Source organism: Onychomys torridus, chromosome 7 (genome assembly GCF_903995425.1).
Source record: "Onychomys torridus chromosome 7, mOncTor1.1, whole genome shotgun sequence".
NCBI classification, from domain to species: Eukaryota; Metazoa; Chordata; class Mammalia; order Rodentia; family Cricetidae; genus Onychomys; species Onychomys torridus.
The window spans coordinates 101456064-101469063 of NC_050449.1; the positions used below are offsets into that span (position 1 = coordinate 101456064).

At 45.6% G+C, this 13000-nt stretch overlaps 1 protein-coding gene across 2 annotated transcripts in view; it reads left to right on the plus strand.

The window, feature by feature from the left end:
- The window catches only part of Usp4 (ubiquitin specific peptidase 4), a 38836-nt gene extending 25937 nt beyond the window's left edge, over positions 1-12899 (plus strand). Inside the window, exons 14-22 of one of the 2 annotated variants that reach the window (XM_036192685.1) lie at positions 1354-1545; positions 2216-2304; positions 4106-4330; positions 6616-6686; positions 7194-7312; positions 8097-8246; positions 9334-9437; positions 11334-11422; positions 12066-12899. In XM_036192685.1, coding sequence (XP_036048578.1) covers positions 1354-1545; positions 2216-2304; positions 4106-4330; positions 6616-6686; positions 7194-7312; positions 8097-8246; positions 9334-9437; positions 11334-11422; positions 12066-12227 — 1201 coding nt within the window. In that variant the 3' untranslated portion in view covers positions 12228-12899. The remainder of the gene's footprint in view (positions 1-1353; positions 1546-2215; positions 2305-4105; positions 4331-6615; positions 6687-7193; positions 7313-8096; positions 8247-9333; positions 9438-11333; positions 11423-12065) is intronic. The other variant, XM_036192687.1, reaches the window with a different exon arrangement.
- The last annotated feature ends 101 nt before the right edge of the window (positions 12900-13000 follow it).

Here is a 13000-nt window from a genome sequence, read left to right on the forward strand (position 1 = left end):
TTCTGTTTGCTAAGAGGACTTGTTCAGTGGTGCTGCTGTCAGAGGTTCCTTGCTCAACAAGAGTCATAGATAAGCCAGGTGGTGTCGGTGCACTTCTTTAATCCCAGCACTGGGAGGCAGAGGCAGGCAGATCTCTGGGTTTGAGGCCAGCCTGGTCTACATAGTGAGTTCCAGGACAGCCAGGGTTACACAGAGAAATCCTGTCTCTCTCCCACCAAAAAAAAAAAACAAAAACAAAAACAAAAACAAATAAAACCACAGCTGTATGTATGCAAGACTAGGGCAAATAAAGGGCTGTGATACAGAGGGATTTGGGTTCTCTGCCTCCATCTCTTGATTCTGAAGCAGTGTCATAGGGCCACAGACTCCATCTCAGAAAAGACTAGCTGTTGGCAGCTCAGGCATTCTACAAATCTCTGAGATTCAATTTTCTCATCACCATGAAGGCAATCCAAAGTGCTGCTTTGTGGCCACTTTTGGGAAAAAGGGTGTGTGTTGTCTGCTTGGGTACAGATGTTGAGATGGACTTAAACTTGTGGCAGCTTTCAGCCAACCACTTGCTCAAGGGATTGGCCTGTGGTAACTTCTGTAATCCCAGCATTGGAGAGATTCAGGCAGAAACGTTTCTGTGAGTTCAAGGCCAGCCTGGGATATATAGTAGGTCTAGTAGTCTGGGCTACCTAACAAGACCCTCTCAAAAATAAACAACTTAGTTCGCGGAGTGTTTGCCTAGTGTACACCAAGTACTAGGTTTGATCCTTGTCTTCAAATAAAGCAGGTATGTCTGTAATCGCAGCACCTGGGAGGTAGAGGTGGAGGGTTAGAAGTCTGAGGGTCCTCCTTAGTTACATAATAAATTTGAAACTGGCCTAGAATAAGAAAGGGAGGAGAAAGACAGAGACTGAAGATTGGTTGATTTTAAAAAATGAGCTTTGTGGTGAGAAAAGTTGGTAGATGAATCCGCCACAGTGGTCCAGATGCCTGCCCTTATTTCAGTGGTCCAGATGCCGGCCCTTATTTCAGTGGTCCAGATGCCGGCCCTTATTTCAGTGGTCCAGATGCCGGCCCTTATTTCAGTGGTCCAGATGCCGGCCCTTATTTCAGTGGTCCAGATGCCGGCCCTTATCTCTGTTGATAATCAGACCAGCCCGCAGTTGAAGTCTTTTTGGGCTAAGAAGCAGTATAGTCCAGAGTCTGGGCTGTGTAGACTCATGTGTTGACAGTGATCAATCTGTAATCACCTTGGAAATGGCTTATCTCCTGTTTGCTAAAGGTACTCTGTCTGTTATAATCACAGTCCTCACTATATATATCTGTTGCTGCTAAAGATTCCCTCTTCTGTGACTCACGCAGGTATGAGGTCTACAGCACTTCCATGGACGGCTCGGAATGTATCACTCTTCCAGTCTACTTCAGAGAGAAGAAGTCCAGGCCGTCAAGTACTTCTTCTGGGGCTGTGCTGTATGGACAGCCCCTTCTCGTTTCTGTTCCTAAGCACAAGCTGACCCTCGAGTCTTTGTATCAGGCTGTTTGTGATCGCATCAGGTTGGTGCCAGAAGTGCAGTTTGGTTACTGTCTGAGTTTAATGGGTCCAGCAACTTGAGTCCTTTGCAATATCTCTGTTGATCCCATGTACTCATCTTTGTGAACAATGGCATTGTGCCAGCCCTTGGGAGGGTAAGGGTAGAGGCTAATGGGATGGAGTAACTGGCATATGTTAAGTACCATGAGCCAGGGTTTGTTGAAACCTCCGATTCCTAGAATCATATTAAGGATGCTTAGATGGCATCCAGCTGGAAGAGTGCTTGCCCAGCATGCACAAAGCCCCATGTTCAGTCTCCACAATCCCACAAGCCGGGCATGGGTATAGTGCACACGTGAATCTTAGCAGTTGAGAGTGGAGGCAGGTGGATCCGAAGTTAAAGGTTATTCTTAAATATAAAGCAAATTTGAGGCCAGCTTAGGATATATGAAACCCTGTTTCCAATAAAACAAAATAATGCACATGACATTCCTAGAAGACCTGAAACCAGCCTTTCTGGTATTTTTATTGGCTTATTAAGTTAACATGTGATCTCTTAGTTGCATCTTAATTTCCTGAGCCATTACATTCCATTTGTTAGTAACTGAATGTAAATTAGGTACTGACTGCTTCATAGCTGCATAGTGGAGAAAGAGTTAAAAGTTAACACTAATAGTCTTTTGTTTTTTTAAGCCGCTATATAAAACAGCCTTTGCCTGATGAGTTTCTCAGCTCACCCTTGGAGCCGGGGGCCTGCAATGGCTCCAGGGGCAGCTATGAAGGTGAGCACTTCTGCTGTGGGGCTGTGATGACTACTTGTTCTTGGCTTCCCTCTTCTTGGAAGGTGTTAAATTCATGGAAGTACTTGAGTCTGGGCTGGTAGAAGGTAGGGTCTCTCAGTCCATTGCTAACGTCTGTACTTTGTAGAATCTTCTTAGATCCCTGCTGTACACATTTGGTTTCATGTCAGACACACTGAGCCTAGAAGGTTGGGTGACAAGGCCAAGGTTATGAAGCAGAGTCAGGATGTGTTTGGTTGCCAGGCAGTAGTGGCACACATCTTTTATCCCAGCACTTGGGAGGAAGAGGTAGGTGGATCTCTGAGTTCCAAAACAGCTAGGGCTACACAGAGAAACGCTGTCTCAAAAGCAAAAAAAAAAAGGTTTGGTTTTGCAGTGCTAGGGAATCGAGCACAGTCACTGACCACTGTCCTACCTCCCCAGGCCTCCAGAATCAGAACTTAATTCTCCTCTGTTAGCATTGTCTAGTTGGTACTTACCTAGCATGTACTTGTGCAAACCATCCAGCATGGCTGGTAAGCCTTTAGTGCCCAAGGAGGAAAGATGTCCCAGGCGGCTAATCAGAAGGTGAGGCTGGCTGTCTTGGGCATTTCTATCTTCCTAGGAAGCTGTAGTCTGTGGCTGACTTCAGGTTATGGAAGAGAAGGAGGTCAGTGTTGGAAGAACAGTACAGTGAGTTCATTGCAAACCCAAGGCAATGTTATTCTTCTTTTGAACACTTTGGTGATCATGTGCCTTTATGCCTCCTATAACCCATAAATGACCTCCAGATTCTTTGGTTTTGGTGGATTTTTGATTTTTTTGGTTGTTGTTTTTGTTTTTCAAGACAGGGTTTCTTTGTGTAAAAGCCCTGGCAGTCCTAGAACTCAACTCTGTAGACCAGGCTGGTCTCCAATTACAGGGATCTGCCTGCCTCTGCCTCCTGTGTGCTGGGATTAAAGGCGTGTGCCACTTCCCCCCCCCCCCCCCAGTGATTTTTAAATTTTTTATTCATTACTATTGTGTCTGTGTGTGCATGGTATGTGTGTGGGCATGTATGAATGTTTGAGGCTAATAATTTGGAGTCAGTTCTCTCCATCTACCTTCATGCAGGTTCTGGAGCACAAACTCAGATCACCAGGCTCATGCAGCAAATGCCTTTATCTGCTGACCCCCCTTGATGGCCCTTTTTGTCTCTGTAACCCAGGCTGGGTTAGAACTCACTGTGGAGCCTATGCTTGCCTCTAGTTCCCACTCTCCCAAGCACTGGGATTGCAAGAGTTTAAATATGACTTTTAAATTTTGTTTCTTACAAAACTTTTCTTGAGTGCTTTGTTTTAGTGTATTTTTCCCTGTGAATCTAATAAAGGAAAGAATAGTAAGACCATGTGATGTGAGGAACTACTAAAACATTCATTTAAATTCTCTGGGTCTCTGCTTCCTCATCATGGTATAGCACACCTTGTCTGCCCCTTGGGGACTGTCACATGTTAAATCAAGGGCATAATACTGTAGAGGTATATAGGGGAGATGCACTTTAACATACATAACAAAATATGAAAGAAAATAATAACACACTTAAGTATTATTAAATAAATGTTTTATGGTTTATTGTGGTTTTGTTGTTTTGAGGCAGTCTCATGTAGCCCAGGCCAGCCTCAAACTTGCTGTGTGCTTGTGGATGGCCTTGAGTTCACTATCCTGCCTCAGCCTACTGAATGCTGGGACATCACCAAACCTGGCTAAATAAAAATTGTAACATTGAAATATGGGACTTACACAGATTGTTTTTCATGTGTATCAGGAGATGACGATGAAGAAATGGATCATCAAGAGGAGGGGAAAGAGCAGCTTTCAGAAACAGAAGGCAGTGGTGAGGACGAGCAGGGAGATGACCCTAGTGAGGCTACCCAGAAGGCGAAAGGCCAGCCGAGGCACAGGAGGCTTTTTACCTTCAGTCTTGTGAACTCCTACGGAACTGCTGATATCAATTCACTTGCAACGGACGGAAAAGTACTCAAACTCAACTGTAAGTTCTTTCTCTGACCATTCAGCTAGACTTGGACCCTTAGACTTGGACCCTCTTTGAAAGTCACTTCACCTGACACTCACTCCGTCAAGTTTTAACTGTTTTTATGTAGCTCTAGGACCAGACATGTGAGTCCCTTGGAGAATGATTGAGGGCACATATACTCTTCATCCTTCAAAGGATTCTCATCTTGTTCCTTTTTGGTAATGGGGGTGACAAGTTTGAGACAAGCACGTCTCTGTCTCTCTCTCTCTCTCTCTTATTTTTTGAGACAGGTTTTCTCTGTTTAGCCCTGGCTGACTTGGAATGCACTTTGTAGACCAGGCTGGCCTCAACTCACAGAGATCCACCTGCCTCTGTCTCCTAAGTGCTGGGATTAAGGAGTATGCCACCACTCTCTTGATTATTTTTATGTATATGTTTTACCTACATGTATGTCTGTGCACAGTGTGTGTGCCTGGTGCCCATGGAGACCAGAAAAGGGCATCATATCCCTGCAACTGAAATTACAATTGTGAACCAACCACCAAGTGGATGCTGGGACTTGAATTCGGGTCCTCTGTAAGAGCAACAAGTGCCATCTCTCTGTCCCGAAGAAAGAGTCTCTTGTAGGTCTATTTTGGTCTCAGACTTTCTGTGTAGCTGATGCTGGCCTTGAACTTCCTATCTTCCTATCTCTACCTCATGAGTCCTTAGATTATAGGCATGCACCACTATGCCCAGCTTTCACCTGAATCCTTGCTGACCTTTCCTCTGGCTCAGTGACACTTCTTGTGGCCATGTTAGGGGCATTTCTGTAGACTTGTTTCATTCTTAAGAATAAGTTCATTTTTCTCTTTGTCCCAGTTAAAAATACTTAACAAATATGATGCAACTAGAGGGTAGTTATAGATTTGTTTATCAGTTACTTGGAGCTTTGTAATCATGACAGCATATAGTTGGGAAGAGGCATCCCTAGGAAGTGAACATGCATCATGTGTGATGTCTCCATGGGCCGAGTAGGAGCTGTACGCTTCTGTGTCTTTCACCTTCTTTCATTAGGCGGAAATTAACTAGTTAACTACCAATCCTTCGCCTTCCTTTTCTCTCTCTCTCCCTCTCTCTTTTTTTTTTTTTTGCCCTTCCTTCCCTTCATTTTAAAAGTTTTCTTTTACATGTTTGAGTGTTTTCCTGCATGCATATATGTGTCCATGTGTGTATAGTGCGTGCAGAGGAACTAGAAGTTATGAGCTTCCCATCTACAAGAACAGAAATGATCTTAACCACTGAGCCATCTTTAAACCCTGTGCATCCCTTTCAAAAAATTTTTATATGGATGGGTGTTTTACTTGTATGTCTGTGTACCATGTGTGTGCCTGCAGAAGCCAGAAGAGACCACATCCCCTGGGACTGGAATTTCAGACCATCAAGAGCTGTCATTGGGTGCTGGGAATTGAACCTGGGTCTTCTGGGAGAGCAGACAGGGCTCTTAGCTATTAAGCCATCTCTCCAGCCTCTAGCTTTTTATATTTTTCACTTATTTCATAGTCCTAGGGATTGAACTCAGGGACTTGTACACCAAAGGGAAGGGCTCTAGTATTAAACTGTAGTTCCCTATCCCCTCAAACTCCAAGATCTGCCTGCCTCTGCCTCCCGAGTGCTGGGATTAAAGGCGTGCGCCACCACTCCTGGCCTCCTTTGTTTTTGAGACACAGGGTCTTATGTAGCCCAGACTAACTGGTCTTGAGTTTACTTCATAGCTGAGGACGGTCTTGAGCTCCTGACCCTGCTTCTGCTTTCTAAAGGCTGAGATCACAAGTGGGAACTACACCCTGCTCCCTTGCTGTCTCTCTTGATCGTTCAGTGCCCTGGGGTGCTTGACAGTGGTGTGCTGAGATAGTGTAGGCTTGTTTTATTTTCTGTCTTTCTGTCTTGGTCTTACTTGGCGTCTGTCCGGGTAACCAGTTGGAAAACAGTTATGTTATCTGTTGTGTCAGATCTTCTTGTGGTTCAGGCAAGAGGTTAAGTCTGTTCCCAGTCATTCCATCTTGACTCTGCATATGTCTTGTCAGAATTCTGGGTATTGGAGTTTATCTGTGTAGCACTAAGGAAGTCTTTGTCAAAAGATTGGGGAGGTTGGGGTTCAAATGGCTGCCCCGAGGCCTAGCATTGCTCTCCTTGGTGGCTGGTGATGGGTGAGCAGGTGTGATGGTACTGCCTAAGTGTCCCTTCTTACTCGGGTCATTGGAGAGCCTCTCTTTTTGCTGGTCATTCTATAACAAGTGACACTGTGGTCCCCTTCACAGCTCGATCCACACTGGCCATTGACTGGGACAGTGAGACCCGAAGCCTTTACTATGATGAGCAGGAATCTGAGGTAGGTCATTCCCGGTCAGTGTTCTGTTCTGGAGATACAGTAACAGTCCTCTTACTCATTGAACAACAGTGTAACAAATACCTTAACTAAAATGGAGGCCACCCTGGTCTCCAAAGCAAGTTCCAGGAAAGGTGCAAAGCTACACAGAGAAACCCTGTCTCAAAACCAAAAAAAAAAAAAAAAAAAAAAAAAAAAAAGAACTAAAATGAAAAGCACCCAAGACTTTGTCATTTTGTATTCAGAGACTCTAGATAATATAGTGGATTCCAGGCAGAGAGCCCTGTAGCTTTTTCTTTTTCTTGAGACAGGGTTTCTCTGTGTAGCTCTGCTTGTCCTGGAACTCACTCTGTAGACAAGGCTGGCCTAGAACACAGAGATCTGCTTACCTCTTGTCTCCTGAATGCTGGGATTAAAGGCATGAGCCACCATGCCTTTCCGGCGGAGAGCCTCAGTATCTTAAGCTGGTGAGATCGTTCTACACCAGAACTCAGCACTTATTTCTTGCAGGCCTGTGAGAAGCATGTGAGCATGTCACAGCCTCAGAAGAAAAAGAAGACTGCAGTAGCCCTGAGAGAGTGTATTGAGCTCTTTACCACCATGGAGACCTTGGGAGAACATGACCCCTGGTATGCATACCCAGACTCTGAGCAGAGGATCCATAGGCCATAGGGTCTTAGGGTTGCTGGGACCATCCGTATGCACAGAACCCCTTACTATACTTGGAGAGGTCATCTTTTTGCATAGCCAGGCCTATAATACATTCGTTGTTTGTTTGTTTCGAGATAGGGTTTCTCTGTGTAGTTTTGGTGCCTTTCCTGGATCTCACTCTGTAGACCAAGCTGGCTTTGAACTCACAGAGATCCTCCTGGCTCTGCCTTCTGAGTGCTGGGATTAAAGGAATGCGCCACCAACACCCAGCCTATAATACATTTTTGTGTGTGTGGACTGTGTTTTCTGGACTAAAAAAGCCATTGTCCTGTTGCCTTGCTAGGGTTGATGGGTTAAATTCCCAGCCCCCACATGGCAGCTCACAACTGTCTGTAACTACAGTTCCAGGAGATCTGACACCCTCATGCAGACATGAATGCAGACAAAACACCAATGCTAAAATTACATTTTTAAAAAATTTTTTTTGTCCAGAAGGGTTTCTCTGTGTATTAGTCCTGGCTGTCCTCATTCTGTAGACCAGGCTGGCCTCGAACTCACAAGAGAACTGCCTGCCTCTGCCTCTTGAGTGCTGGGATTAAAGGAGTGCACCATTACACCCAGCATGGAAAAATCTTAAAAAAAAAAAAAAAAAAATGAACTAGAGTTGAGTCCTGTCTGAAAAGATAGCTCTTGTGATAGAGTAGCTGTGTCCCCACATAAGCACACGGGTGGCTTCCTGCTCCCCTTATCTGCTCTCCTCAGGTACTGCCCTACCTGTAAGAAGCACCAACAGGCAACAAAGAAGTTTGACTTGTGGTCTTTGCCCAAGATCCTCGTGGTTCATCTCAAACGGTTCTCCTATAACAGATACTGGCGGGATAAACTTGACACAGTTGTGGAGTTCCCGGTCAGGTGGGTGTGAGCAAATGCAGTGTTGGGAGTGGGCTGGGGGTCCATGTGCTGCTCAGGGGAGGGTGCTTGAGTTAGGCTGGTATCACTTGGCTCTGGATCCCTACTAGAACATTCCTGAGGATTGCCTGTGTCGCTGCTGGTCCTGCTGAATCCTCACACCAATCTGACCTGCTTTGCTGGTCTATCATTGGTGTCTGGGAACCTAGCCTCAGCCAGGACAGCACAGGCTCAGTGCTGTTTCTCATTAACAGGAACATGGTGGCCAGAGTAGCCTACCCAAGGGAAGTGATCCTTAGATGAGTAAGGTTGTGCATGCTTGTGATCCTTGGCTGAGGAAGGAGGATCATTGATTGCAAATTCAAGGCCACCCTGGTAGTTACAAATTCTTTTACCTTTTTTTTTTCCTTTTGTTTTTGTTTTTTCCAGACAGGGTTTCTCTCTGAAGCCCTGGCTGTCCTGAAACTCACAGAGATCCACCTGCCTCTGCCTCCCAAGTGCTGGGATGAAAGCATGTGCCACCACTGCCTTACTTTTACCTTTTTTGTAGTTGTGAAAATTTCAAAGTGGGCCAGTGAGACAGCTCAGCAAATGAAAGCACTTGCCACACAAGCCTAATGGCCTGAGTTTGGTTCCTAGAATTCACGGTAGAAGGAGAGAACCAGTTTTAAAAGCTCTCCTCAGTCCTCCATACCTTTGATGTGGCATTAATGGCCACACTCAGTACTCACTCAGACACATCATACAAATACACAGTAATAATAACAAAGAGAATTTCAAATATAGTAAAGCTTCTGAGGGCCTGTTCTGACATTTAAATAATTACAGCCTTGGGTGGTTGTAGTAACAGCCTCCCCTACTCAGGAGTTGAAGCCCTCTCCGCCATCTCCTTACCCTCCTGAAACCTACATGGTGTGGTAACACCACAGCTTGGATCTTTCCCAGTTCCTGGTCTGAGAAATGGTCAGTCACTGCCCTGGTCTGCCTCTTCTCCCATGGTTTGAGTGTTTCCATGTGCTCTGCTCTGTTGGGTGAAAGGTCGCTGGGTTACAGGCTTTAACATATTTGTGGCTATTATGTTTTTACTCAGAGCTCTGAACATGTCCGAGTTTGTCTGTGACCGGTCAGCAAGGCCTTATGTTTATGACCTAATTGCTGTGTCCAATCACTATGGAGCCATGGGGGTTGGTCACTGTAAGTATTGGCATCTGCTTCCTTCCTTCTGAGGGGTGGAAGTGCCCTGTCTGGTGTTCTCTCAGCCTCTTCCTTGATGCCAGGCACTGCCATGAGCCCCTGGCTTGTTTATGGTCTTGGGCTCTGGGCTTTCTCAGTCTCTCCACCCTCTTACCCCTTCCTTCCTCCTTTCTAAATTTTCATGTTCTTTATTTCAGTAGTGCTAACTTTGTGAGTTGTTTTTGTTTTTGTTTTTCAAGACAGCCCCACTGCTTAGCTGATGCTGGCCTGGGACTCATCATGTAGTCCAGCCAGCGTAACTAGAGCTCCTGGTAGTCCTTCTGCCTTAGCCTCCCAAGTAGGGAGCTTATAGGCATGAGCCCCCAGGCCTCTGGATCCCCTGGGCTTCTCTCCTAAGACAATGACATGACAAAACTTTATGCACAAACCATTTGCCTCTTTGTTTATTTTGCTTTTTCAAGTAAGGGTTTCTCTTGTGTGCAGCCCTAGCTGTCCTGGAACTAGCTGTGTAGATGGTAGCCCAGGCTGGCCTCCAACCCAGAACTCTGCCTGCCTCTGCCTCCCGATTGCTGGATTAAAGGTGCAGGGCACCGAACCGACTCATTGACCTGTTTCTAACGGTGTTAGTAACAGCATTTGGGGGCACAGCTGTCACTGTTGAGGGCCTTGATCAGAGGGTAGTTAGCCATTTCACAATGACCAATGGAAAAGACTACATAAAATCAGTGTCATTGCAGAAGTAGTATCCCAGCTCTGCAAAATCAAGAAGCAGAGAAAATACAAGGGGAGCAGAGCCCTAGAGTGAGAAATGCCAGAATTAGTTCACTTTGGGTTGGGTTTGGTTTTGAGACAGGGTCTCACTGTATAGCCCAGGCTGGCTTGTAACTTGCCCAGTATCGCTTGATGGCCTTCAACTCCTGCCCTTTCCAACCCTCCTGTTTACGTGCTGAGATGATGCATATACACTACCATACCCAGCAAAGACTAGTCTTTTCTTTCTTTTGCCCTATTTCCCAGAATTTCTGACATTTAAGTTCACTTGAATGGAAACCTTTTTGTGTTTTTTGTTGAGGTCTTACCATGTGGCTCTGGCTGTGAGAATCCATAAGTGAATCCTCAGCTTGGACTCCCACCTGGGTTCAGGTCCTCTGTGGCTCTGGATTCTACTCATGGCCATTTTTGTGTGATGGAAATCTCAAGCAAATGCTGTCATTGCACTGTCTCCAGCATTGACCATTAACTAGACACTGGGCAGCTGGAGAGAACTCAGGAGTGGAGAACACTGCCCTTCCAGAGGACCTAAGTTCAGTTCCCAGCACCATGTCATGTCAGGCAGCTTATAGCTGCCTGTACCTCCAGCTCCAGGGAGCACAGCATCACCTTATGGGCACTTGGCACCTGTGCTTATACCTACCACCCTCCATGTAATTAAATCACAGATACTTATTTAAAAGTAGACAAAGCTGGGTGTGGTGGCACACCTTTGATCCCAGCACTCAGGAGGCAGAGGTAGGTGGATCTCTGAGTTTGAGGCCAGCCTGGTCTACAGAGTGAGTTCCTGGACAGCCAGGACTACCCAGAGAAATAAACAAAAGTATTGTTACTTATATATATGTACATATTACTTGTTATATGATTTGGTGGTGGTGGTTTTTCTGTTTTGAGACATAGTCTCATTATGCAACCCTGCCTAGACTTGACCAGGTTGGCCTTGTACTGGGGGCAGTACTCATCTCTGCTTCCTGAGGGATTCACACTGGGTTATACATTATTCTTCATTTTAGTGTTAATATTTTTGGGTATGAACTTGTGCTTGTACTTAATGCTAGCCTAATAAAATAATCAGATTAGTTTTTTTCCGGTGGCCATTAGAGCATTTTGTTTGTAACTTGGCAGACACTGCATATGCGAAGAACAAACTGAATGGAAAATGGTATTACTTTGATGATAGCAATGTGTCCCTGGCTTCTGAGGATCAGATAGTGGTGAGTACCCTGCCCGGGCACCTACTTCTCCCCATCAGCCTATCAAGTAAAAGCCAGAAAGGTCCTCTTAGGCAAGATGGTTACTTCATCAGCTGGAGAGGCTCTGGGTGGAGTTAATAGACTGCCATCATTCTAGATCTTTCCTAATGGAGAAGCTCAGTTTTCCTTGAGGTATTGTATCATAGTAACCCTGCATTTCCCCACAGCCATGGCAAGGTCATCAGGAGCAGCTAGTAAAGGCCTTTATGGTTGCTCCTAGGTGTGGATATGCAAGACAAGATGTTGGAGTCCTGAAAGTGCTTGTTTACTGAGATTGTGCCTTCCTATATATTACTGACTATAAACTCATTTTGTATGTTAGGCTAGCTTAAACTTAAGGTAATTCTCCTGCCTCTGCTTCCTGAGTGCTGGGATAGCTGTGTGTACCACATCCAGTTTAAGATTGATTTTTTTGAGACAGGATTTCACTCTGAAGCCCAGGCTGGCTTTGAACTTGGAAAAAAAATCCTCCTCTCTTAGGCTCTTCCTTCCCTTGCTGGGATTCTAAGCAAGAGCTACCATGATGAGTTCAGTAACAGTGAGGAAAAGGTGGGGACAGGTGAGCTTGTTCCCAGTGATGGACTCCCTCCCTTCCTGTCTTTAGACGAAAGCTGCCTACGTGTTGTTCTACCAGCGTCGGGATGAGGAATGCCACAGTGCCCCTCCGCTCACCAGTTTCCCGGGCTCTTCTGACGGAGGGATAAGACTGGGCAGCTCACAGCAGGGCTTGGGGGACGATGGGGCTTCCAACATGGACACCAACTGATGCTGGTTCAGTGACTCTGCCACCACACAGCACCGATGTCACCCCAGGAGAATGTCTCTGGAACTCTTGAAGACTGCTCATGTCAATCTAAAAACCAGATGAGGAAATGACCTTCTTTTATAAGAAGAGGAAAAAGAAAAAAACAGAAACAAAGACCCTGCTCTCAGAAGGGTTATGTTAAGAGGCTGAATTATTTTTTCTTTTAAACAGGTGGTGATATAAAACCTGTGGAGCTGAAGTGTGGGGTGGGATTTGGTGCACAGTGGAGTGTGTCTCCTGGATTCCAAAGACTGGAGAGGAACACCCTGTACTTGCGTATGGTGCAGCCATGAGAACCTTGCAGGGCTGCTCTGAACTCCTGGGTTTTAGGTTCTGGTGCCCACACTGGTCACCCCAGTAGTCTGGCCACAGTAAACCAAGCCTCCAGTAAAGTCCATGTTGTCCTCGAGTTCTTTGCTGTTCACTGAGATGGGTTGATAGTTTATAAACATTAGCCACCAGAACCCGACTCTAGTCTCTGTTCTCAGAATTTCCCGGTTATTGGGGGTCTTGTTTTCAGTTTCTCGTGGAACCTTGAAGTTCTGTTATGACTCCACTGCCCTCGATAAACAGACTGATTCCATGTGGAACTTTCAGTAGCTCTCCCTTAAAAGAAGTCCATTCGTGAAACTGGGAGCAGTGTGTGGCACTGTTTGCCGTGTTGGCCTCAGAACTCGATGGGTGTTCATCAGGTCTTTGAACACTTCATGAGGTTTAAGAAAATACTTTTTCTG